Below are 25,027 nucleotides of genomic sequence, written 5' to 3'. Positions count from 1 at the left end.
GTGGACACAACCACAGGCTTCTCTAATGATGGAACACCAAGCACTGCCAACAATGGGAGGTCACTCCCCAGGCACACACAAGCCACCCACACTCCAGGCCACGGCACACGAATGTGAGGCTTTTCATCAGACAATGCCTTGATGGCCTAAGCTGAATATGATTCCCCCCAAGATAGATTTTTCTAGAAATATTAGGTTGAACTTATATATTTAACCTTCTGAAGCTATGATTTCTGTAGAATGATCAATTGTTGGCTATTTTACATAGTTACACCTAAGGATAGGACCAGCGTTTCAGTTACCCTACGCATTTAGTGGAAAATTATGAATACCATGACACTCAAGGAAAAAACAATCTGAAAAATGCAGTAATCAATAGAAGCACCACATGGGAAGCCCGTGCTATCGCTCATTCCTGACACCAGCTTTTCTGCTAATACTGCGTTGCATGAAAAACAAATTCTAACCCAGGCACACTGTCCCCACAGCCACCTGCCGCCTCCTCCAGTGCTTTCTGTCCTTGGTGCCTCTCATCAGTGCCCCAAGGCTGGAAGCAGGTAACCAGAGGGATCCCCTTGTTCAGTCCTCCAGTGAAGGGGGCAGGGGCTCTCACATAGTTCTCCGTGGGGACAGGGTGAGTTCTGAAGGATTCTCCCAAGCAGAGACAGTGCCCAGGGGGCTCTTGCTTCCCCACTGTTGACTTGAAGTCAACCCTGCAAGCAGCAGCCAACTCCCTCGGAGGACTACTAGAGGACCCCAAGGGAGTCTAGTAGCTGGAACCTGTGTGACATCGGGGACCTTGCAGTTCCAGTGCTTGCTGCTGCCGTGTGCAGCTCTGGGGTGCCAGCCCATGGCCTCTGCTCTGATGAAGGCAACTGCTGGCCATGCTGGTTAGCATGGAATCAGAAACAGGGCCATATTCGATGAGCCTCGTGGACATGAGATTTGGTCCAAGGCATGAATGTTGCCATTTTGAATTTGACATCGCAGAGGGTACCAAGCCAGGCATCGGCACAAGCGAGGCCCCGCTCTCTTAAGCAAGGCTTCACGGGAAGCCAGCATGTGCACAGACTGCCTCAAGGACAGCCACCCTCTCCAAGGCCTCTTCTTTTCCGTGGGCTCCCCATCTGGGGACACCCGTGGGAGGAACTGTGGAATCCTGGCCAAGTTTTGTTGCCTTGGAATCCTGACAGCATTTCCCTGGCGGGGCTGGCAGCAGGACAGAAAGTGCTGCCATTGAGAAAATTCTCAGGATGCTTCCCGGGATGCAGGCGGCACTACAGGTGTGTGCTCAGTGAGTGAGCAGCTCTCATGTCCATTCCACGAGGGGCCTTGACCGTCACACACGACACATGTGACCAGGGGCACGCCTGTCCCCACCAGCACATGCCTCAGGCATTTGTAGGAATTTTGTCTCCTGAATGACCAGTTTGGCCTTAGCAGTGCCCACCTCTGGCATTCGCATACACCGGCTACAAGCAATATCCTCTGGGGACACAGTCGTTCAACGTATTTCTGCTTCTGGAACCCTCACACCTTAGAGCGACAGGTGCAATGGCGAGAGAACACTTCCCGCACCCTGCAGGCCACTCCACAGCAGGGTGCGGGGGCACCACAGGGACACATTCAGCCCAGGTCACACAGCACAGACCACAGAGAAACCATCCTGCCACAGTCAGCCAAGGGCAAGTGTGTCCCTGTGCCCCAGGCACACACACACAGAGAACACCCTGATGGCTACACAAATAAGCACAGTCCCCTTTGCAGTGAGCACACACCCAGTCAGTCAAGGAGGCACTCAGTAAGGGTCACCCATAAGTAAGGATGCCTCTGGCTTAATGTGTTGTGGGGACACACGAGCATAGCGCCCTGCCCATGGTGACAGAGTGAGAGACTGCTGCTGAGGTGTAGCAGGGCAAGCTGCATCCCCCAAGTGCATGGGTTTAAGTCCTGGCCGCTCCACTTCCCATCCTCCTCTGTGCTAACATGCCTAGGTAACAGCAAGGATGCTTTGGGTGCTTGAGCCTCTGCACCCACGAGGGAAACCTGTCTGAAGCTCCCGATTCCTGTGGCCATTTGGGGGACAAATCAGCAGCTGGAAGCTCGCTCTGCCTTGCCCTAACTCTCAAATGAGTAAATATTTGGGGTGTTAGGACCTCGCTGGCAACGGTGTCACCACATGAAGCAATTGTCACCAGCCCGGGGACAGCGAGGATGCTATAAACTGGATGACAGGGCGTCACCAGCCACGTGGGGATGTGGAGCCACATGTGGCCCCCAAGATTCTGTATTTCTCGTTGCTCAGCTCCCCTACCTTGAGAGGTGTTCCTAAAATTCATGCGAAGTAAAGCACCCGGAAGAAACTGCTCTCACTGTGCCCGAAGGATAGAACGCAGTGGCAGGAAGAAGGCTGGCGCGCCAGTTGTGGGGGAGTCTGTTTAGACAGGAGGAGGAACTGGCCGCCACTGAAGATTAAGATCCCGCTAATTTGGACTAATTGGATGGAGGTGTAGCTAAGTGACTTACAACTCAGAATCAGACCCTATTTTTAAATGACATATTCAGGTTTTTTTTCCCAAGTATATTCAGCTATTCAAACTGGGGCACTTCAGTGAACGAATATGAGTGATAATTAGCATCTTGTCTCTTTGGAGATTTTTCTTTCAAGAAAGACTAAAAGCAAGCTCTAAACCTCGTTTTGTCAACTTGCAACTCTGGGTCATGAACGCCGAGGTGCCTGCATCTCGGATGAACATTTATGTGGTCAGACCCTTCAACAGCAGGGCAGTGCAACAGGGGCCAGGCCTGCAGAGCATGGCCCTGCCCTCCCAGCTTTGTCTGTACTCTAGGTTTCTAGGCCTTCCAGCTGGGAGTTTTAAACACAAGGAGAATCCGTTAAGCCCCAAGTCCTAGTCTTGTCATTTATTGCCACCGTACAGTAACGCCAGGCCAGCCAGCTGATAAATCACTTGGACGGGCGGTGGCTACAGGCTGGATTAATTTCATTATCATCCTTAAGCTGAGAGATGGCTGGCATGGCCTGGTGGAGGGCCCCCTGAAGAGCCATGCTCTCTCTCCTGACAGCCCTTCCCAGAGCACCTCTGCGGGCAGCCTGAGTGATTCTTGGGCTTCCTGCTGCTCTGGCCAGTCCTGCCTTTCCCTGAGGAATGGCACAGAAGGGCCACAGCCCCAGGCGACACACCAGGGGGATGGGGCGACAAGTGAGGTGAGTACCTCAGGCAGGAGCACCGCAGAGGGTGCTTGTCCCTGCGCCCTCTCCAAACTTGTTTCGCAGATATGCAATGGCCTGGACCCCTGGACTCCTGGACCCCTGACCTTGGTGGCCCAGCTCTGAGGTCTTCTGCCTAACGGGCTGGTGTCTCCCCACTTCCCATCCAAGCTCCTTCTGCCCACTGCCTTCCCTGGGGAGTGGCGCTTTCCCAGGGCCGGCCCATGGATCTCCCCAATTCCAAGACCAAGGACCCATTTGTTTTCAAAGTTCCCTGGGGACCTTTCGAAGCCCTCCTCCAAAGCTAAGAACAACTGCTTTCTGTGTCTGGGGAGAAAGGCCACAAGACGCAGGGTGTGCTCACTGTCTGAGGCTTCCTTGGCCAATCCCCTCTAGCAGCTACTGCGAGGCCGCCCCAGAGCAGCCATCTCCAGACAGGCTCCGAGACCCACCTGGCTAAAGGGCCAAAGGACGGGGCACTGTCTGTTCCCCCGTGCACCAGAATGTTCCCAGCTGCCTGCTGGGCAAAGGTACGGGTCAGAGCCGGTACAGATACCATGGCAGGAGGCACCTGCCCACTTGGCATCAGGAAGTGACCGCCTCCGACTTCTCCATCTCAGCTCAGCATCAGCCAGGACTCCCCCCAGGTGGGCCTCATCCCTGCACCTGCCAGCCTGGTCCCCAAGCACAGCTCGCAGCTTCCACTCCCCGCAGAGATTCAGGGCTTCCTGGAATCCACGCTCAAGTCTGCATCCCCAGAGCCACTGCAACTTTTTCTTCTGCAATTGTTTTTTCTGGACAGCATTGTCATGCACCTGAAATTCTCCAGTAGCCCCCGAATCGTTCTTCTAGAAGACCAATCTCCCCTGCCTACTGCCCCTTGGTAGATTCCTACTGCTTGAAAGCAAAGTGTAAACTCCTTGGGCCAGTGTTACCTTGGGGTGTTGGATAGAGCCCCACCTGTGGCCGTCGCATCCATCTGGGTGCAGGCTGATGTCTAGCTGCTCCGCTTCTTATCCACCTCCTGGCTAATTTGCCTAGGAAAGCAGCTGAAGGCAACACAGATGCTTGGGTCTGCACCCACATGGGAGACCCGGAAGAAACTCCTGGCTCTAGTTTGGCCCAGTCCTGGCTGTAGCAATCATTTGGGGGAGTGAACCAGCAGATAGAATCTCAATCTCTTGTTCTTCCTTCTCTATAACCCTGTCTTAAAAAGCTGAAAAAAAAAAAAATCTTCCGAACTCCCAAAGCAGATGCCAGGGTCCCACACACTTTGTGCTCCACGTTCAGGGCTCTCTCCACAAAGCCCAGCCTTCCACTAGCAGTTAAGCCCCTTCTGGCTCCACCTCTGAGCATCTGGTAGGCAATGCCTTTGAGCCTCAGCAGACCTATCTGTAGAGCAGAGTCAGTAACCATCCCCACACACATTGTAGCTGCTGGCTGCAACAGCTCCAGTCAAGTGCAATCCTGGAGACCAGCAGGCTCCGGGGGACTGTCCCTCAAGCACTGGCTGCCGCAGGCCCCTAGCTGCCCAGCCTAACAGTCCTTCTGGGATTAGGCAGTTAGTCCAACAGCTCACGTGCCTGCACTCAGGTCTTCGCAGGTTCCTGACTCCAGCTCTCCTGCTCACGGCAGACCCCGAGTCGCAGCAGGGACTGGGCTTTGGGCGGGATCCCAGCTCTGGCTCCAACCCTAGCTGTGGCAGCCTCAGGATGGAGTAAGCCACCGGATGAGATCTTTTCCTTTCAGTCGGCCTCTCAGATAATGAAAATGTTTAACACACAGCCAGGTGAAAAGTCCTTCTGTTGCAAAAGGCACAGGTCGCCCCTTCTCTGCTGGAGGTGTGGGTCCTCTAGCCCAGCCTGGCTCAGTGCTCCCCATGGAGGTCTCAGCCCAACTGCAGGTTCCTCCAGGAAGTCCTCCCAGATGCTCAAAGCCACAGTACCGCTACCCCACAGGTGACGCCCCATGACCTGTGCCTGCTCCCTCGTTGCGTTTCCTTCCTGGCCCCTCAGGCTCTCTTCACAGGCACAGCCCTGCTCTCGCTTCCTCCTCCATGCATTGCAGCTCTCAGCATGTGGCAGGTAAGTGCTGCTGGACAAAGCCAGCCTGGCCCAGAGTGTTCCAGAAGCTCCTCCCCCTGCCCCTACCTCTTCTCTCTTGTTGCCTGCAGGCTGCTATGGCACTTGATGCTCTGAGAAGCCACACGTGCCCCTCAATGACCTCAACAAGCGAGACCCAGCATGTGGGACAAGCACCCAACAGCGCTATCACCAACTGTCACAAACCAACAGGAAATTCAGAACTTCATCACAGCAGCAAGCCTACACGGATGGTTATCAGATCGCCTGTGAACCTGTGCAGCAAGGTGACGCCGAGGACGTGGTTTGCTGTTTGGCACGGACACTCTTGGCACCTGCAGGTCAAGCTCAACAGTAACTCTCCTGGGGCCTTCCTAGAGCTGTACCCTGCAGGGTCAGAGGGACTCCGACTGGCGGAGCTTCTGACACGAAGCATGGACACAAAGCAGACGACATAATCAAGGGCAGGGGGAGGCAGTGCATGTACCCAGGACAGTATGAGAGACACGCACACATCGGTTCATCTGCACAGGAAGTGAGAAACAAGCAACCTGCAAATCACCCCAACAAGTGGGTGCGACTCCCAGTGCTTTCAAGAATTTAACCGGTGGGGCCAGTGTTGTGATACAGTGGGTTAAGTCCCTGCAAGGGATGCCAGAGCACTGGTCCGAGTCCCAGCTGCTCCACTTCCAACCCAGATCCCTTGCTAATGCACTTGGGAAGGCGGGAGATGATGGTCTGGTGTTTGGGCACCTGCCATCCACATGGGAGACAAGACAGAAGGTCTGCTGCTCCTGGCTTTGGCTTGGCACAGCCCCGGCTCCTGTGGTCACCTGGGGTGGGAACCAGTAGGCGGAAGACCTCTCTGTCACTCTGCCTTTCGAATACATCAATCACTCTTTTAAAAAACAAAATCAAAGCACTGATCTGGTCCTGGAGACTCCCTCATCCCCAGCCTCGGGATGAGAAGGGACGTGCTGGGACAAGCCCTGTCCTTACCTCATAGTGGCCAATGGTGTTCAGCTTGGTTATCCCATCCTCCAGAATGACGGAGGAGCCGTCGATGTCCAGGAGTTCCTTCTGCCGTGTGCCCACCTGAAGCTCTGCAACAAATCATACAGAGAAAAACATTAACAGAAACATTTTTGGTCCCTTTTCCAACCATATTTTAAAATCTTGAAAGTGTAAAGATCTGGTGTTCTGATGTTAAAGAGAAGTTTCCCTTGCAGTTCTGACTCTGAGGCTAAGCCTGGGAGTGAAGGCTTAAAGACAGGTGGATAAAGGCCCCCTCACGGCAGGACCGAGGTGCCCCAGGCAGCCTCATTCCTGTCAGTGCACCTGACCCATGTGTACACCACGGTGCAGTACAAGCCGTCCTTCGTGGGCAGGGAGGCACTGGCACCTCAGGGTGTGCCCCTGCCAGGGGAGCACCTGTCCTCAGGTCAGAGATTCACCCTCATAGCCGTGGGTTTTTGTGAACCTGCATGGTATTTTATCCATCATTATTTTAACACCAATTCGGCACCAGCATTTAAAGATTAGGAGACCACAGACACAAACAGGGACTTCTGATTTTTGTTTTAATTGGACAGTTGATATGGCACTGTCCCCTTTGACAGTGAGCCCTGACTTAAGTCAGGTGACACACATCCCCTCCTGTGTGGGCAGCACCCTTCAGCTTTGCACACATTTTTTTCCCTTTGAAGGTCACCAACTTAATATATAGTTTCTATTGGAAAGGCAAATTTCGTAGAGAGACAAAAAAGATCTTCCATCTGCTGGTTCACTTCCCAAATGACTACAACAGTCGAAGCTAAGCTGATCTGATGCCAAGAGCTTCTTCCGGGTCTCCCACGTGGGTGCAGGGAACCAAGGCTTTAGACCATCCTCCACTGCTTTCCTGGGTCACAAGCAGGGAGCTGGTAGCAGGATGCTGGTTCCAGGACACGAATCAGTACCCACAGGGGACACCGGCGCTGCAGCAGGAGGAGGATGAGCCAACCGAGCCATCACACCAGCCCCCTATTTATCCACACTTCTCCTCCCTGCTGAGCACCTGTGCTCCTGGGCCTCTACTGCAAGTGAGGTAGCACATGGAAGCTTCCGGCCTGGGAGCTCTCAGCTGGTTGTCCAGGTTTTGCTGTGGCTTCCTGCACGCATCTGGGAGGTAGTTTGACAAACGAGCAGGCACAGAGGGGCCTGCCAGGGTGGAGAGGCCGTGGCACCAGGCCACCTGCCTGCTTTGCTTTCTGTCTTCCTGTATTATGAGGCAAGGGAACCAGGTAAGCGCGGATCAATAACTAATGGGAGGCCATTCCCGGCCCAATCAGAGGCAACGATCAAGGTCGCAGGGCTGCTGGCCCTGCAGAGGCTGGGCTGGACGTGGTCAGGGCCTCTCATCTGCAGGCTGTTCTGGGCAGTCAGGAAGCTGATGGTGTGGGTTAGGTCATGGTTTCCAGGCTGGGGCTGCCTCCTGACCCTGTGTCTAACCAAATGGGCTAAAGTGGTCTCCCAGCTGGCCAACTGGGCAGCTGATGGTAGGAAAAGGAAGCGAGGTGCAGAGGGGGCTCCAAAGAGGCCCCTGCTATCTTTGCAGTTGCATGGTGTCACTCTGCTTGCCTGAGGCTCAAGGTTTTTCTCCAGGGCCTTTGAGCAGCAGGTCGGGCTTGGAGAGGGAGGATTTCAATTGCCAGATTCAGAGAAGTCCCCAGCTGAACTCCCCAGGGCGTGGAGCCCTGTCATACTGCCTATCAGTGCCATGATCTGCTCTTCCAGCCTGTCCTGTGACCTGCCAGAAAACCCCACTGTCAGCCCTCTGGGACCTCAGCACGTCTGGATCTGAGTGAAGTGGAGCCCAATTTGCGGGCCCGCACAGCTGCTTCCCTTGCAGGGCACCCAGAGAGCCCACACGCATGTGTGCAGCAGGCTTGGCTGCCTGAGGGGCGGAGAGGAGGCTGCCATGCCAATACAGGCTGCGACTGGCTTACACTGAGGAAGACGACCTCCTCAGCTTGTCGGAGTCAACACCTGGAGTAGGAGCCACGCACTAACGTATCACCACAAACAAATCAAATGCTAGGGTATGCACCCAGGAATCTGACTTCTAAACCTAATGTTCAGGAAGCTGCAGAGTGGGCCGCAGGCACTAGGGAGCAAAGCAGTCCCTGGCCACTAGACTGGCCCTCTTCTAGAGACCACACCTGGCTGTCTCAGCTTTGCTACACAGAAGCTGCTAGTCAGGGAGGGGACGAGGGTTATGGGGAGGGAGGAGGAGAGGAGGGCAGTGGAGGAGAGGAGGAAAGGACGAAGGAGCTGGCCATCGCCTTACCAAGCCCGATTTCGTTGAGCTGAAGCCCGTAGGGAGAGCCATTCTTGCTCAGGAAGGCTTGGAAGATCTTCTCTTTGGCTTGCCCAATGGTGTCACAGTCCAGCACGTTGACTGCAATGTTCCGACAGACATCCGCGCTCTCGTTGTCTGGGATTTTTTCAAAGATGACATTGAGGGCCTGCAAGGACGTATACAGACTGTCAACACTCTTAGATCACCACAAACCCAAAAAACAGAGAACCTAGGCTTGGAGAGGGTGCCCTAGCACCCACCACAGCACAGCCGGCCCGCAGTGGCCCACTGGCACAGGGCTGCTGGCATCGGTTCCCGCCAAGAAATAGAAGCAGAGGAAAACAGAAAGATGCAGCTCTCATTCTACAGAGCAAGCGCGGAAGGGACAGAGCACACGCATACCCTAAACAGCCTGGCTTCTATATTTGATCATGCCCCATTCCCCACCGCACGCAAAACAAAGCAAACACAAAGACCAGGAAAGGGTCCAGCTTGGACAAAGACGTGCTTGTGAGCCCCTGCTCCATGACCAGGACAGCAGCGTCCCAGAAGCCAAGCTGCAGGGGACAGCAAAGGTTATGAGGCCCATGTATCGTCACACTGAGGCAATCTGTGTTTAACACGCAGCATTAATTACCATCACTTCCAGCACCCTTCCACTCCCAACATATCCCCCCAAGATGCTTTCCCAAGCCCCTCATTAACACACTCAGCTGCCGGCCTGCTACTATTATTCTTGCATTAGTGACTCTGCATTTCAGTGCCATTACTTCACGTCTGTCAGTTCCCATTCTCCCAGCGCAGCTAGACCACACCACCATGCTACCAGGAGGAGACTGAGCCTTTGTGCCCGTGTGCAAGCTCAGAGCGAGGCAGTGCTGCCAAGTACATTTAAAGGCAATTTCAGATTAATTTTATCTGAGAACAAACAAACAGATGTGCAACCACACTGGTACCCACAACAGATCTTCACGGGCACTGGTTTGGGCAAGAGCAGAGTATTCCGCAACTCACGCAACATGTGGTTGATTCTAAGTCACAGCTGAAACCACTGTGTCAGGAAGACCTGGTGTGAAACGCTCAGTGAGTTAATGATTTTGAGCCTAGCTTAAGAAGAGAATAGCTAACGATCAAGGTCGCGGGAGTGATAAGTTATAAATAATACAGTGCCTGGGAATCCTTAGGATTTGGCTCAACTTTAAAAAGGAGGGGACTTAATTCCATGGATCTGCCTTCTAGCCTTGTTAAGCAGATTAAATGAGATAACACACTCAAGGGCTTCGCCCAGAACTAGCCAGGCTGCGAGCCAAGGCTCAGTGGCCGTGGGAGTACGCACAGATCGTGAGCTTGTTCAATGCCAAGGACGGGGAGGCCTTGATTAAGAGGCAGAGGCACAGCTCCGGCCGACTGAGTGGGACTCCATCTCCACACGCGCCTGGCTACCACAGGGAGGAGGGAGCGGCCAGCAGGCAGGCAGGCAGCCCACCCCTGGTTGAGCCTCAGCCCACCCGGAGCAGCTGGGTAGCTTTAAGACCAACTTCCCAGCAGCTTCTCACCTGCACAGTGAGCTCACATGGCAGCTTTTGCCCTGGAAGTCGCAGACACAATGCACTGAACTGACAGTGCAGCACTAACAGCAGGCTCTGGTGCCCGGGCACCAGGAGCTGGGCCCCTGACCTGGCACATCTGGGGCTTCTGAAACTCTGGGAAGGCCCTTAGGGTCGTGTCTTCCCATGGGGACTGCCATGGTTGGTCGGGATGTGCGTGTCCTCCCAGTTCTGGATGTTGAAACCTGCAACTCCCAAGGCGGTGTACGAGGGGGTAGCTCTGGAGAGGGCCGTGAAAGTAGGGCCTTGATCCTGGGCTCCATGCCCTCCTCCCAGGGGGCCCCCAAGAGCTGTCAGCTTCTCCCCGTACAGGGAAACATGCACAGGTGAGCCTTCTCAGCCTTTGCAACTGCAAGAAACATCTGCTCTTGGTAAGTGCCCCAGGTTATGGAGTTTCGTTACAGCAGCCTGGAAAGACTAAAACAGAAACCTTTCAATCCTACCCCTAATGACTTCAGCCCCAGGGACACAGGCGTCAACCCTGGCCAGGTCCTAACCGAAGCATCAGGACCTCCAAACTCGGCCACCTCAGTCAGGGTTCCTACCTAGCAGAGGTGCTCCCCTGCCGGCCTAGAAAGCACCTGTGCCTGATCCCCACACACAGGGGACCCAAACACCTTCAGCCTCACAGCCGAACAAGAGACAGGAGTGGAGATCCGGGGGGCGGGGGGGAATGTTGAGCACAAGGGACAACTGTTGAGTAAATTCAACAGGGCAAAGTCTCACGCGTGAGTCCTCTCCCTTGTCTACCTTTTCATTTTTTTTTAAAGATTTCTTTTTTAATCAGAAAAGCAGATTTACAAAGGGAAGGAAAGAAAGATCTTCCCTCTACTGGTTCACTCCCCGAGGTGCCACCATGGCCAGAGTTGAACCGATGTGAAGCCAGGAGCTTCTTCCAGGAGCCATGCAGGTGCAGGGTCCCAAAGCCGCCTCCACTGCCCTCCCAGGACACAAGCAGGGAGCTGGATGGGAAGCGAAGTAGCCAGGAGACAAATCGGGATCTTGGTGCTTTGCAAGGGGATGAGTAGCCAATTGAGCCACTGTGCGATGCCCGCCTCCCTTCCTTTTCTAAAGCAACACTTACAGGGGCTCCCGGGTCCACTCAGCCAATGTCCGTCCAGGTGCAGGCAGCTGTGAGTAGCAGCACCTGAACTGAGCCTTAGGAACCTGCTGCAGCTCTAAGAGGCAGAGCTGGTTGTGGTGTTCGCCCCCCACCCCACCAGTCCCACCTCCTCGTCTTAGGAGATCCTGAATTAGACCAGGCTGCAGGCCAAGTCCCAGCCAGATACCCAAGAGCAGTGAGGTGCTGGAGAAGCTGAGAGAACCCAGGTCAGTCCTGCAGCTCGGGTGTGGTAGGCATGCCTGCCTTGCCTGGGCACTGTGGGGAGTAACTGCGGGCTGTGATTTCACAGGGGTTCCCAAAGAGAAACATGAGTGGAAAGCACCTTTGTTGATCCCAGGCTGTTTAATGGTTTTATAAGTATTTGTGAAATAAACACTACCTAAAGGGCACCGTTGTCTTTAACAAAAACACCTTTTTATAGGCAATAAATGTTCTTAACAACATAACCAAAAGAGAGGAGGTGGGGGTAAAAAGCCAACCATCTCAACGGGATGTAAAATAACGTAAATCTGCCAGGGTCTCAAGTCAGACAGGTGGGAGGGAGGGAACGTGCGTGCTGCAGCATACGCGGGGAATCCCAGAGTGAATCCACACGCACACCGATCCACCTTCCTTTCTGCTTGTGGCGCTCAGCGCGCACACGGCTGCATCCTGCAGGGCGGACGCCGCAGCCACTCGCGGTGCCTGCCCCATGTTACAGTGTGACCTTCGCCCACCAGCCTCATGGGAAGCACTATCTCCCCAGAGGTTCCCACCATGCCCTCCCGGTATTAGGGGCTGGGGCCTATGCCAGACACAGGTAGCCCCAGCGCTTGTTCTCCGCTCATCCGTGATGCATTCAGGAGACAGCAGCAGCATCGGGACCAGCATGCTGGCATCGGGAATCCTTAGCAGAGGAGGGCAGGCTGAGGGCTCAGGACTGCCTCAGGCTGCCAGCCACCAGATGTGGGAATGGGGACAAGTCATCTCACTTCTCTGATCCTTAAATCGCTCACAGGTTCTGCACCAAGGAGCGGCAGCATCACTAAACACCATGGAACAATCCCAAATCAACGTGTGCTTCCTGTATACCACCCGCTATTCAAAAATCCTGTGTACCACACACATAGAACATCAACCTCAGAAACCACCCTATGAGAGAATTGCTACCACTCCCATTTTATGGATGGGAAAGTTGAGAGGTGAAACTAAACTGTGCAAGGTTACCCAGCAGGAAAACGGTAGAACCCATCACTCCAATTTCATGTTCTTAAATATCTGGTGACTTTGCCTGTCAAAACGAGACTGCTTTCCACAGGAGGCACAGCCAAAAATCTATGAGATGGTGATTAGTTTCAATTCCTGCGAAAAGCTAAATGTGTACTAAAATGAACCTATTACCCCTGCTAAGAGGAACTGCCCTGTCAGCCCAGCAGTGGGCAATTGCCTGGGCAGTGAAACTGCTGCTGAGATGCCCACATCACAGATCAAAGTTCCTGGGTTCCACCTGAGGCTCCTCCTCCTCCGGATGATGAGGGTGTCCCCTGGGAGGCTGCAGGTGGTGGCTCAAGTCCTTGGGTGCCCCCACAGGAGACCCTGGTTGAGTTCTGAGCTCCTGGCTTGGACTGCCCTGGTGGCTGTGGGCATTTGGGGAGTGAGCCAGCTCCTGGGAGCTCGCGGTCTTTCTGCCTTTCAAAGTAATCATTCATTCATTTTTATTTGAAAAGCAGATTTTACACACAGAGGAGAGACAAAGAGCGTCCACCTGCTGGCTTCACTCCCCTAATGGCCATCAATAGCTGAAGCTGAGCTGATCTGTAGCCAGAAGCTTCTTCTGGATCTCCCATGTGGGTGCAAGGGTCCAAGGCCTTGGGACATGCTCTACTGCCTTCCCAGGCCACAGGCAGGGATGGGAAGTGGAGTGGCTGGGACCCCATATGGGTACCAGCATCCAAGGGGAGAGGATTCGCTTATTGCATCACCACGATGGCCCCTCAAAATAATTTTTAAAAATGTTAAGTGTCAGCACAACTGGAATAACAGAGATGGTTGCTCCAATAGGCATCCTTCCTCCTTTGCAGACCAGTCAGCAGTGGACAGCTAATGACCCACCCCAGATTAGAAAGTACTGTTGTTGGCAACTGCCATCTCCTTCACCAGGGACTGCCCATGGAACCCAGCTCTGGCCAGCACCACAGAAAAGGATAGGTTGTTGGCCCTAACAAAAACAGAGCAGTGCTTGGAACTCTGGCTTGGCCCAGTAACAGGTGTTGTGAGCACTTGGAGTGGCAGGAGGGTGAACTAGCAGATTGGAGCTCTCCTGTCTCTTTCTCGACCTTTCAAATAAATGAAAGTAAACCAATACTGGAACAGCCTGGGAAATGTTTACCTCCAGGCTTTGGGCTCCTAGAAGCCGTTCCCTGGTCTTACTATTTCAGGCACCATTAGTCTGATGACAGCAGGAGGTACCCGGCTGACAGCACTCGCTTCGGTGGGGCTGATGTGGACTGGTACATCTGCCCACATGAGGAACAACCTACCAATCATCCTGGGAAATACACACAAGAACAAACTGGAGGACTCACACCTCCAGTGCTAATAGCAGATAAAATAGGGAAGGGGAGGGGAGGGATCCCGAGCTACCAACTCTAGGCTGAACAGGTTTTTCAAATGATTTTCAGGGCTGGTGCTGGCAGGGCAGGTGACACTGTGTGACTCTGGCATCCCATATGGGCTCCAGCTCCTGCCCTGGTTACTCTACTCCCTGCCAACGGCCTAGGCAAGCAGTGGACGACGATGGTTCAGTGTCCTGATTTTGGTTTGATCCAGCTCCATCTCTATCTGTACTGTCTCTCTCTCTCAAAAAAAAATATTTTATTTGAAAGGCAGGGTTACAGAGAGTTAGAGAGAAAAAGAGGAAGACGGAAAGGGACAGAGAGAATCTTCCATCTGCCGGTGCCATTCCTCCAGCGGCCACAATGGCAGAGCTGGGCTGAAACCAGGAGCTTCCTCCGGGTCTCCCATGTGGGTGCAGGGCTTTAAATCCTTGGGCCAGCCTCCAGTTTTCCGCAGGCAATTAGCAGGGATCTGGACCCAAGAGGAGCAGCTGGGACTCGAACGAGAGCCCACATGACATGTTGGCGCTGCAGGCAGCAACATTACCTTTATGTCACACAGGCAGCCCCAGCAAGTAAATCTTCTAAAAAATTATTTTGTCTTGAGATTAAAACAGATCTTCCATCCATTGGCTCACTCCCTCAATGCTCCCAATAGACAGGAGCCCAGTACTCCATTCAGTGCTCCCACAGGCACGGCAGGGACCCTCCACCTGCCGCCTTCTAGGATGGGCATTAACTGCAAGCTGTGTCAGAAGCAGAAGAGCTGGGGCCAGTGTCATGGTTCAACAAGCTAATCCTCCACCTTCAGCTGTCAGCATCCCACCCGGGCACTGGTTTATGTCCTGGCTGCTCCACTTCTGATCCAGCTCTCTTTTCATGGCCTGGGAAAGCAGTGGAGGATGGCTCGACAACTTGGGACCCTGTGCCCATGTGGGAGACCTTTCTTTGTAACTCTGCCTTTCCAATAAAATAAAACTCTATTTTATTGGAAATACAGATTTACAGAGAGAAGGAGAAACAAAGATCTTCCATCCACTGATTCACTCTCCAAGTGTCCGCGACGGCTGGACCTGAGCCAACCAAAGCCAGAATCCTGGAGCTTCTTCCAGGTCTCCCACACAGGTGCAGAGTCCCAAGGCTTTTGGGCTGTCCTCTACTGTTTTCTTAGGCCACAAGCAGGGAGTTTCATGTGAAGTGGAGCAGCTGGGACTAGAACTGGTGTCCATAAGGGATCCCTGTGCATACAAGGCGAGGATTTAGCCTCTGAGCCATCATGCCAGGCCTAAAAATAAACAAAACAAAACAAAACAAAAAAGTGCATAAGAGCTGGGATTTGAAGCACTCTGATAAGCAATGGCCCTATCTCAAATACCTGTTCCTGAACAGGGTTTTCAGAGGGAGATACATTCAGGAAGACTGCATGGAGGAGGGGATGTTTAAAGAGTGTGTGTGAAGAAGTTGTACTGCATGAGAAGACACACTTGGCTTCCTGTCTCCACTTAGACCGAGGAGTGGCAAGCTCCAGTCCTTCCCTCAGGCTGGCAGGTGAGGCTATCTAGAGCAAGAATACAAATTCCCTTGTTGGAGGGGAGGGCAGGAGGTGAGACAGACATGTGGTCTTTCTGGAACCATCCCCTGCCATCTGACAGCGAAATTCTACCATGGGTAGAAACAAATAGTGTGTGGATAGGATGCTAGCATAGTGTTCTAATCATGTGAGCGCTTTTCATGTACCAGGAACAAATCTGCTCATTCACTTCATCCCCACAACTGTGCAATGAAGTAGCTTCGTTCAGCAGAGTTCAACAGATGCAGAAACCAACATCCAGAGAGGTTAACATGCGTGTCCAGGATGGAGGAGCTGGGGGAGGGCACCCCTAGGACACATCCCAAGTCTTAAATGACAGAAGCCAAATGGCCAATCCCAGCAGGGCAGGCCCAGTCTGCTGAAGGGTTTCCATCAATGCCAGCAGAGTCGACAGGAGTAACACACTGTGACAGAGAGGGCACGACCTCCTGGCTCTGGCTTGACAAGGAACCCCATGGAACCCCATGAATGCAGAATGCAGAGGGAGGTTGGGGGAGGCTGATGGCTTTGGCCATGACGGGACCTGAAGTCACAGGAGAAGGAAGCCGGGTCCATGAGGACAGCCCTGGGCAGGGATCGGCCCCAGCCAATTCACCCCCTGGGTGACAGAGGCTGCTCTGCTCCACGGGCACAAGGAGGGCCACGGATACCAGAAAACACACACCCAGAAGGCAGAGAAAATGCTGGCTGGGAAGAGGAGGGCCTGGCCCTCGTGTGCCATGCCACAAGCCAGCTCTTAGGGTGGCAGCTCAGGTGTTCTTCCTGTCACCTCCTAGTCCCATATACAGTGTATTATCTGCCAGCAGTGGCAAATGCCCAGACAAGGGGGGATTTGTGGTACATATTTTAAAGGATTTCTAGGGCAGAGAGACAGAGGGTAATTTTTGCTGGTCTGCTCCCCAGACAGCTACAACATGCAGGCCTGGGCCAGGCTGAGGCCAGGAGTCAGGAACTCCATCCGGGTCACCCAACATGGGTAGCAGGGACTCATACCTGAGCCATCGTCCACTGCCTTCCCAGGGCCATTAGCAGGAAGTTGAATCAGAAGCAGAGCAGCCAGGACTCAAACCTGCCCCCTGGATGTGGCATGCCAGTGCACCAGCTATGCCACAGCAGGTCCCTGTGCAACACTGCTGTTGGTCACAAGCACACGGGTATTTAAGACATTTTTTTTTCCTGATGAATTCAGTTTATCAACCCCACTGCATCACCCACCATGAATAAACAACCACCAGAATGCAAGAAAAATCTTTGCACACTGCAGAACAGATAGGGGACTAATATCCAAGACATGCAAAGAGCCTCAGACACTCAACAGCAAAACAAACAATCATGTGAGGAAAGGAGCAAAAACCTGTGAAGCAAAGGAGCAGGCACTGCTTCAAAAGACCAAATTCAAACGGGTAACAGACATATGAAAAACCACTGAGGCTCCCTAACCGTCAGGGAAATAATGAATGAATGCCACATTGAGGTTCCACCCAGCTCCGCTGAGACTGTCCTATACACAGAAACCAACAGCCGCTAGCGCGCATGTTAGGGGAAAGGCATCCCAGTCCACTGCTGGTGGAAGTGTAGCGGACTAGTGCAGTCACTATGTTAGTCAGTGTGGAAAGTGCTCAGACAATTGAAACTGGACCTACCGTATGACCCAGCTATCCCACTTCTGGGAACATACGTGGGCTCGGCAGCATGGCCTAGTGGCTAAGGTCCTCGCCTTGATCCCATATGGCCGCTGGTTCTGGTCCCGGCAGCTCCACTTCCTCTCTATCTCTCCTCCTCTCAGTATATCTGACTTTGTAATAAAAATAAAATAAATCTTTAAAAAAAATGAAATACATATATGAAAAAAGTGATCTGCAACCCTGTATTTATAGCAGCACAGTCCACAGTAGCAAAGACATGCAAATAACCCAGATGCTCATCAAAAGAGAAAAGGATAAAGAAACCGTGCTATGTCAACTCATGGACTACTACTCAGTCACTAAAAAGAATGAAATTCTCTAATTTGCAACAAAATGGTCCCATCTGGTGACCATAATGCTCAGTGAAATAAGCCAATTCAAAAGAACAAATATATTCTCTCTGATATGAGGCAAACTTTCATGCAAAAGACAAAGAGATATATGGTAAACATGTCTACACATATTCTCCCAGATGAACTGTACAGTGCAGACTAACATACTGGGAAGGTTCGTGGTAGCACGCATCTCTACTCCTGAATAAAAGGATTCACAACAAAACATTAAATAGACCTTGACGATATACTACTTATAACACCAAGATGCACTTAAGTAGCACAATGTTAAACTTATAACTGTTACTAAAGGGTTATGCTACTGTAATAATATGGGGGGGAAGATTAAAATTGGGAGGGAGGAGGGGGAAGGCCCTGTATCCACAAAACTGTATCTTGGAAAAGAGTTAACAATAAAAATTTTTTAAAATAAAAAAAGAACCAAGGAGCTTGATACATGCATCCCATATGGTGGCTTAATGTGCTACACCATGACAAATTTATAAAAACAGTAACAACAACAACAAAACCATGAAGAATGGTGGGGAGGAGGGCGGACACTTTCTGTTTGTGGGGATAAGAAAACTCCCCTAGAGACTCGCAAGATGGCCGACATAGGAGGAAGACTGTGAGAGAGCTCACAGACAGAGAGGGCTAGAACGCGACAAAAGAGTAAGTGGAGCAGCATAGAACTACAGGGAGAAGAACGTGAAGTTCCCTGGACAGTGTGGAACCAAAAAAATCCACACAACTCGGAAGAGCAACCAGGGAAAAAACAAAAGAAAGAGCAGGGGAGACGACTTTCCGCTCCTGACCTGCTGAGTCACCTCTGAGTGCAGACACTGAAAGCCGCCGACCTATCCGGAGACCGACCCGCAGACGCAGTGGCCGTGAGGACCGGGGGTGATTGGGACCCGCTGGCATCTGCTCACCCTGGTCACCAGGACCCTGAATCACTGGGACCCGCCGGCATCCGCCCACCCTGGGCGCCAAGCCCCGCCGGGACCTGCCCCAGCCGCAGCCTCCAGGTTCCAGCCGCCTGCACCCGCTGAGACCAGCAACGGACACAGCAGTCGCTGGGAGACGCACCTGCGGCGAGAATTCCGACCAGAGGAAGAGGCAGACTGCAAGAACCTGAGGTTTGAGAGAGTTGGGTGGGGACAGTGGTGGGTTGGAGGCTTCGGGAGTTGGCCCCCCAGGGGCATGCACAGAGCCTGAACACAATTGGTGCACCTCTCCCCACCCCTCCCCCACCCCCAGACTCCTGCGTCTAGAGACACAGGGCGAGTGCCTTGAAATTGCCAAAACTGTGTCTGGGAGAAAGGCAAAAGGCACATTGGATATTCCCCCGTGCCTTTGCGGTCTGGCACTCAGCTGGGCGGTGCTATACCACAGGAACCCAAGCACGCCATCTGGGCTGGGCAGTCCCGTGCTAGCGCTGGGGCGGTCGGTCCCCTGCAAGTGCTGGGGTGGGCGGGCCTGCACAGGAGGCGCTTCCAGAGAACACCTGGAACACCCCATGCCCTATAGTCCAGTGCTCCGAGCCCTGTGATCCCGTGCACAGGGGGCGCGCACAGAGAGTGCCTTCACTCCCCCACGCCCTGTGGTAGCATACCTGTAGGGGACGAGCTGAGAGTGCGCTTTGAATCCGCTGGGCCCTGGAAGTGGCGCCCTGAGGTCCAGTGTTCTGGAGACGCACCAAAAGTGCCTTGAAAATTCCCACACCCTGCTACTCCACTCCTGCAGACTCCGATCTCTACAGGATAGTGCTTGGAGACCCCTCAGCACACTGGTGCCTAGGTCTCTCAAAAAAGAAACACTAACACAATGGGAAGAAATACCAGAAAAGGTAATGATCCAGATGAGAGTGCCAACACCCTACCAATAAAGGATCGAAAGCCAATGTCTATTTCGGAGATGCGAGATGAAGACATAGAAGATCTACCAGACAAGGAATTCAAAAAAATAATGTTAAAATATGTCAGAGACAATGAGAAGAATTGGGAGGACTTCAAGGAATTCAAGAACCACATAGCCTCAGAAATACAACAAATGAAAAGTAAAATCCTTGACTTAGAGCACAAAATTGAGAGCCTAACCAACAGAACAAATACAGCACAAGAGAGGATCTCTGAAACGGAAGACACACAAAATGAACATACGCAGCTCATTAAACAGCTGGAGACAAGTCTGAACAAAGCCAATAAGACCATACAAGAAATGAAAGACAACCTCAGAAAATCAAATATTAGGATTATTGGCCTTCCTGAAGGAGCGGAAAAAGAGTCAGGAATGCAAATGGTGCTCGACGAAATTATACAGGAAAACTTTCAAAACACTTGGAACATGAACCCAGCCCAAATCCAGGACGGTCAGAGGACTCCCAGCAGATATGACCCAAAGCGATCTTCACCCAGACATATGGTGCTCAAGTTCCACTCCAACGAAGACAAAGAAAGAATCCTAAGACAAGTACGAAGCAGAGAAAAGATCACATACCGGGGAAAACCAATCAGGATCACTGCTGACTTCTCTGAAGAGACTTTACAAGCAAGAAGAGAATGGACAAAGATCTTCCAAATCCTGAATCAGAACAACTGTCAACCAAGAATATTGTACCCAGCAAAGATCTCATTCGTATTTGAGAACGAAATCAAATACTTCCACAGCAAAGAGAAATTAGAAGAATATGCCAGCACAAAACCAGCTCTACAAAATCTCCTTAGAAATGCACTAAATCCAGAAAAAAAGGAGGTGAATCATAAGCAAAGATGGCAAACAGGAAGATCTCCCCACTAAAGTCCACACAAGGAAGGGCAATTACACAGATATCAACACCCACAAAAACAAGTATGGCAGGGCAAAATCACAACCTCTCAATTTTAACTCTCAACACAAATGGCCTGAACTCACCAATCAAAAGGCATAGATTAACAGAATGGATTATCAAACAGCACCCAACTATCTGTTGCCTACAAGAGACACATCTAACCAGAAGAGATTCGAAGAAGCTGAAAGTGAAAGGTTGGAAACAAATATTTCATGCCAATGGACGAGAAAAAAAGGCTGGGGTAGCTGTCTTAATTTCAGATGATGTGGACTTCAATCTGACACACATCAAAAAGGACAGGGAAGGACATTATATATTGGTGAAGGGACTGATCCATCAGGAAGTAATTACCATTGTGAACATATATGCACCAAATTCAAACGCACCTAGCTACGTGAAGCAATTACTCACGGACTTAAGGGGAGACATAGATATGCACACAATAATAGTGGGTGATCTTAACACCCCACTAACAACTATAGACAGATCAACAAAACAAAAACTCAACAAAGAAACAACAGAGCTCATACAAACAATAGAACAACTGGACTTGGTTGACATCTATAGAATTTTTTACCCTAAGGCCACAGATTATACATTTTTTTCAGCAGTGCATGGCACCTTCTCCAGAATCGACCACATGATAGGACACAAAGCAAACCTAAATAACTTCAAAAAGATAGGAATCATACCATGTACCCTCTCAGACCACCACGGAATGAAGCAGGAAATCAGCAATTCAAAATGTCCCAGGAAATACAGAAACTCTTGGAGGCTGAACAATATGCTATTAAACGAACAATGGATCAGAGAAGAAATTAAAGATGAGATCAAAAAATTTATGGAAACCAATGAAAACTCTGACACAACATTCCAAAATTTGTGGGACACTGCCAAAGCAGTGCTACGGGGTAAACTCATCGCAATTGGAGCTCATGTCAAGGCCCAAGAGAGGCGCCAAATACAGGAACTAAACACACACCTCCAGGAATTGGAAAAACAACAGCAGAAGAGCCCCACACACAATAGGAAACAAGAAATCATCAAAACAAGGGAGGAAATCAACCAGATAGAAATAAAAAAAACCATACACAAAATCAATGAATCAAAAAGCTGGTTTTTTGAGAAGATAAACAAGATAGACACCCCACTGGCCCGACTGACAAGGAAAAAACAAGAGAAGGCAAGAATTAACAGCATCAAAGATGAAAAAGGCAACATAACAACAGACACCGCATCCATTAAGGCCATAATTAGAAATTACTACAAAGCACTGTACTCCAACAAATCAGAAGATCACCAAGAAATGGAAAAGTTCTTAGACTTCTACCACCTGCCAAAACTTAGCCCAGAGGCAACAAACGACCTGAACAAACCCATAACTGAAGTAGAGATTGAATCAGTGATTAAAGACCTCCCAACAAAGAAAAGCCCAGGCCCAGACGGCTTCACTCCAGAATTCTACAAAACATTCCGAACAGAACTGACCCCAATCCTCTACAAACTCTTCGAAACAATAGAAGAAGAGGCAACCCTTCCAAACTCATTCTATGAAGCCAACATTACCTTAATCCCAAAACCAGACAGAGAACTAACAGAGAAGGAAAACTACAGACCTATCTCTTTGATGAACATTGATGCTAAGATTCTCAACAAAATCCTAGCCAACAGAATTCAAAAACACATCAGACAGATCGTTCATCCAGATCAAGTAGGATTCATCCCTGGAATGCAGGGATGGTTCAACATTCGGAAATCCATAAATGTGATACACCACATCCAAAAACTGAAAAACAAGAATCACATGATAGTATCAATAGATGCAGAAAAAGCTTTCGACAAAATCCAACACCACTTCCTACTAAAAACCCTAACCAAGGTAGGCATAGATGGAAAAATCCACAACATAATTAAAGCCATATATGAAAAACCCAACGCCAGCATCATACTGAATGGAGAAAAACTGGAACCCTTCCCACTGAGATCTGGAACAAGACAGGGATGTCCACTTTCTCCACTACTATTCAACATAGTCCTAGAGGTACTCGCTGAGGCCATAAGACAAGAAAAAGAAATCAGAGGAATCCAAATGGGAAACGAAGAAGTTAAACTCTCACTATATGCAGATGATATGATTCTTTATGTAGAAGAGCCAAGAGACTCAATACAGAGACTGCTAGAACTTGTACGAGAGTTTGGTAGAGTGGCAGGGTACAAAATTAATGAACAAAAATCAACAGCCATAGTGTATGCGAACAGCCCCAAGATGGAAAAAGACTTAACCAGCAAGATACCATTCAAAATAACAGAGAAAAGTATGAAATATCTGGGAATAAATCTAACCAAAAATGTAGGAGACTTATTTGAAGAAAACTACAAACTACTTAAAAAAGAAATTGAACAAGACCTCAAAAGATGGAGTAACATCCCATGCTCCTGGATAGGTAAAATCAATATCATTAAAATGTCTATACTGCCAAAAGCAATATATACATTCAACGCAATCCCAATCAAATTGCCCAAAACATTCTTCATGGAACTGGAAACAATGATCCAAAGGTTCATCTGGAAGCACAAAAAACCACGGATAGCTAGAACCATCCTGAAGAACAGAAAGTTAGCAGGGGGAATCACAGTTCCGGACCTCTGGACATACTATAGGGCAGTGGTTATCAAAACAGCGTGGTACTGGCACAAAGATAGAGAGGAAGATCAATGGAGCAGAATAGAAACACCAGAAGGAAACCCACACAGATACAGCCAAATAATCTTTGACAAAAAGACAAACGACAATCCAGGCAAATGGGAAGGTCTGTTCAATAAATGCTGTTGGGACAACTGGTTGATAGCCTGCAGAAACAAAAAAATAGATCCACATCTCTCACCATACACTAAGATCAGATCTAAATGGATAACAGATCTAAACCTACATCCAGAAACCTTCAAACTTTTGGAAGAAAATGTTGGAAACACACTGGAACACTTAGGGGTAGGCCCTCACTTCCTAAAAAAGACTCCAAATGCAGTAGAAATCGAGACCAAAATGAACAATTGGGACCTCATCAAACTAAGAAGCTTCTGTACAGCTAGAGAAACAATCAACAAAGTAAAAAGGCAACCCACAGAATGGGAGAAGATCTTCGCACACGACATAGGTGATAGAGGGCTGATCTCCAGAATATACAAAGAGCTACAAAACAACCAAAATGTCAAAACAAACAAGCCACTCAAGAAATGGGCAAGGGGATTGGGCAAACACTTCACAAAGGAACAAACCCAAATGGCAAATAAACATATGAAAAAATGCTCAAGTTCCCTGGCAATAAGGGAAATCCAAATTAAGACATCAATGAGATACCACCTAACACCAGTAAGACTGGCCCACATGAATAAAAGCACCAACAACACTTGTTGGCAAGGTTGCGGGGAAAAGGGAACCCTACTCCACTGCTGGTGGGGCTGCAGGCTGGTACAGCCTCTATGGATATCAGTATGGAGAATATTCAAACAACTCAAATTCAACATACCGTATGATCCAGCAATAGCACTCCTAGGAATATATCCAGAACACTTGTTTTATGAGAAACCAACATGCACTCCTATGCTCATAGCAGCACAATCAGTAATTGCAAAAACATGGAAGCAACCAAAATGCCCATCAACAGAGGATTGGATAAGAAAGCTATGGTTCATCTACTCCATGGAATACTACTCAGCTATTAAAAAAAGCAAAATGCAGTTCTTTGTGGCCAAATGTGCCAAACTGGAAACCATAATGCTAAGGGAAATGAGCCAATCCCAAAAGGTTAAATACCACATGTTTGCCTTGATTTAAGATGATATGATGTTATGTATAACATGTTATGTTTTGAATGTTATATGTTGTGTATAAACTAAGATTGAAGTATAGGTGAGGTGGTCACAGAAGGTGACTGGGAACTCGCATTTACTTTTAACATGTTGGTTACTCATTACTATGTCAATTAATTCCATAATGATGTAAATTTTTGCTGATGGTATGTTGGAGCTTTCAATTGACTGGGATGATGCTCTGCTGGCTCTGTCTTCAGACCAGAGAGGGTATACCTAAGAAGCCGTTGGACTTGACTGGACAATAAGATGCTGGACTCTATGTTTGGTATACGCTTGCAATGGGGGAATCTCAACTGAACTTGAGCTGTGGTTATGCAACAAGGTGGAGGAATCCACCATGGTGGGAGGGTTTGGGGAGGGGTGGGGAGAACCCAAGTATCTATGTAATTGTGTCACATAATACAATGTAATTACTGAAGTTAAATAATAAATAAAAAAAAAAAAACCATTACACCAAAAAAAAAAAAAAAAAAAAAAGAAAACTCCCCAAAAGGGAGAGTTTTGTATAGAGACAGCACGGGCAATAGTCTTCTAATCTCCTTGCAAGTGCAAAGGGCCAGGGTCACAGCCCAGCAGACTGCCACCTGCACTGCCAACATCTCGTATCAAAACAGATTCAAGTTCCAGCTGCTCTTCTTCTAATCCAGCTCCCTGCCAAGACACCTGGAAAAGCAGCCAAAAAAGGCCAAGGTCCTTGAGCTGTTGCCAGGGAGACTTGGAAAAAGCTTCTGCTTCCTGGCTT

The 25,027-nt window shown here is 50.2% G+C and overlaps 1 protein-coding gene across 1 annotated transcript in view; it reads right to left on the bottom strand.

Annotated features, from left to right (window-relative positions):
• PLXNC1 (plexin C1) overlaps positions 1-25,027 on the bottom strand; it is a 165,392-nt gene that overhangs the window by 15,689 nt on the left and 124,676 nt on the right. The window contains exons 22-23 of the mRNA XM_058673854.1: positions 8,639-8,816; positions 6,310-6,413 (exon numbers count right to left, since the gene is read on the bottom strand). Coding sequence (XP_058529837.1) covers positions 6,310-6,413; positions 8,639-8,816 — 282 coding nt within the window. The remainder of the gene's footprint in view (positions 1-6,309; positions 6,414-8,638; positions 8,817-25,027) is intronic.

The sequence above is a fragment of the Ochotona princeps genome, chromosome 15 (assembly GCF_030435755.1).
Source record: "Ochotona princeps isolate mOchPri1 chromosome 15, mOchPri1.hap1, whole genome shotgun sequence".
In the NCBI taxonomy this organism is placed as follows: domain Eukaryota; kingdom Metazoa; phylum Chordata; class Mammalia; order Lagomorpha; family Ochotonidae; genus Ochotona; species Ochotona princeps.
The sequence above is the reverse complement of the archived record's forward strand: the minus strand, read 5'-3'. Positions and strand labels throughout refer to the sequence as shown.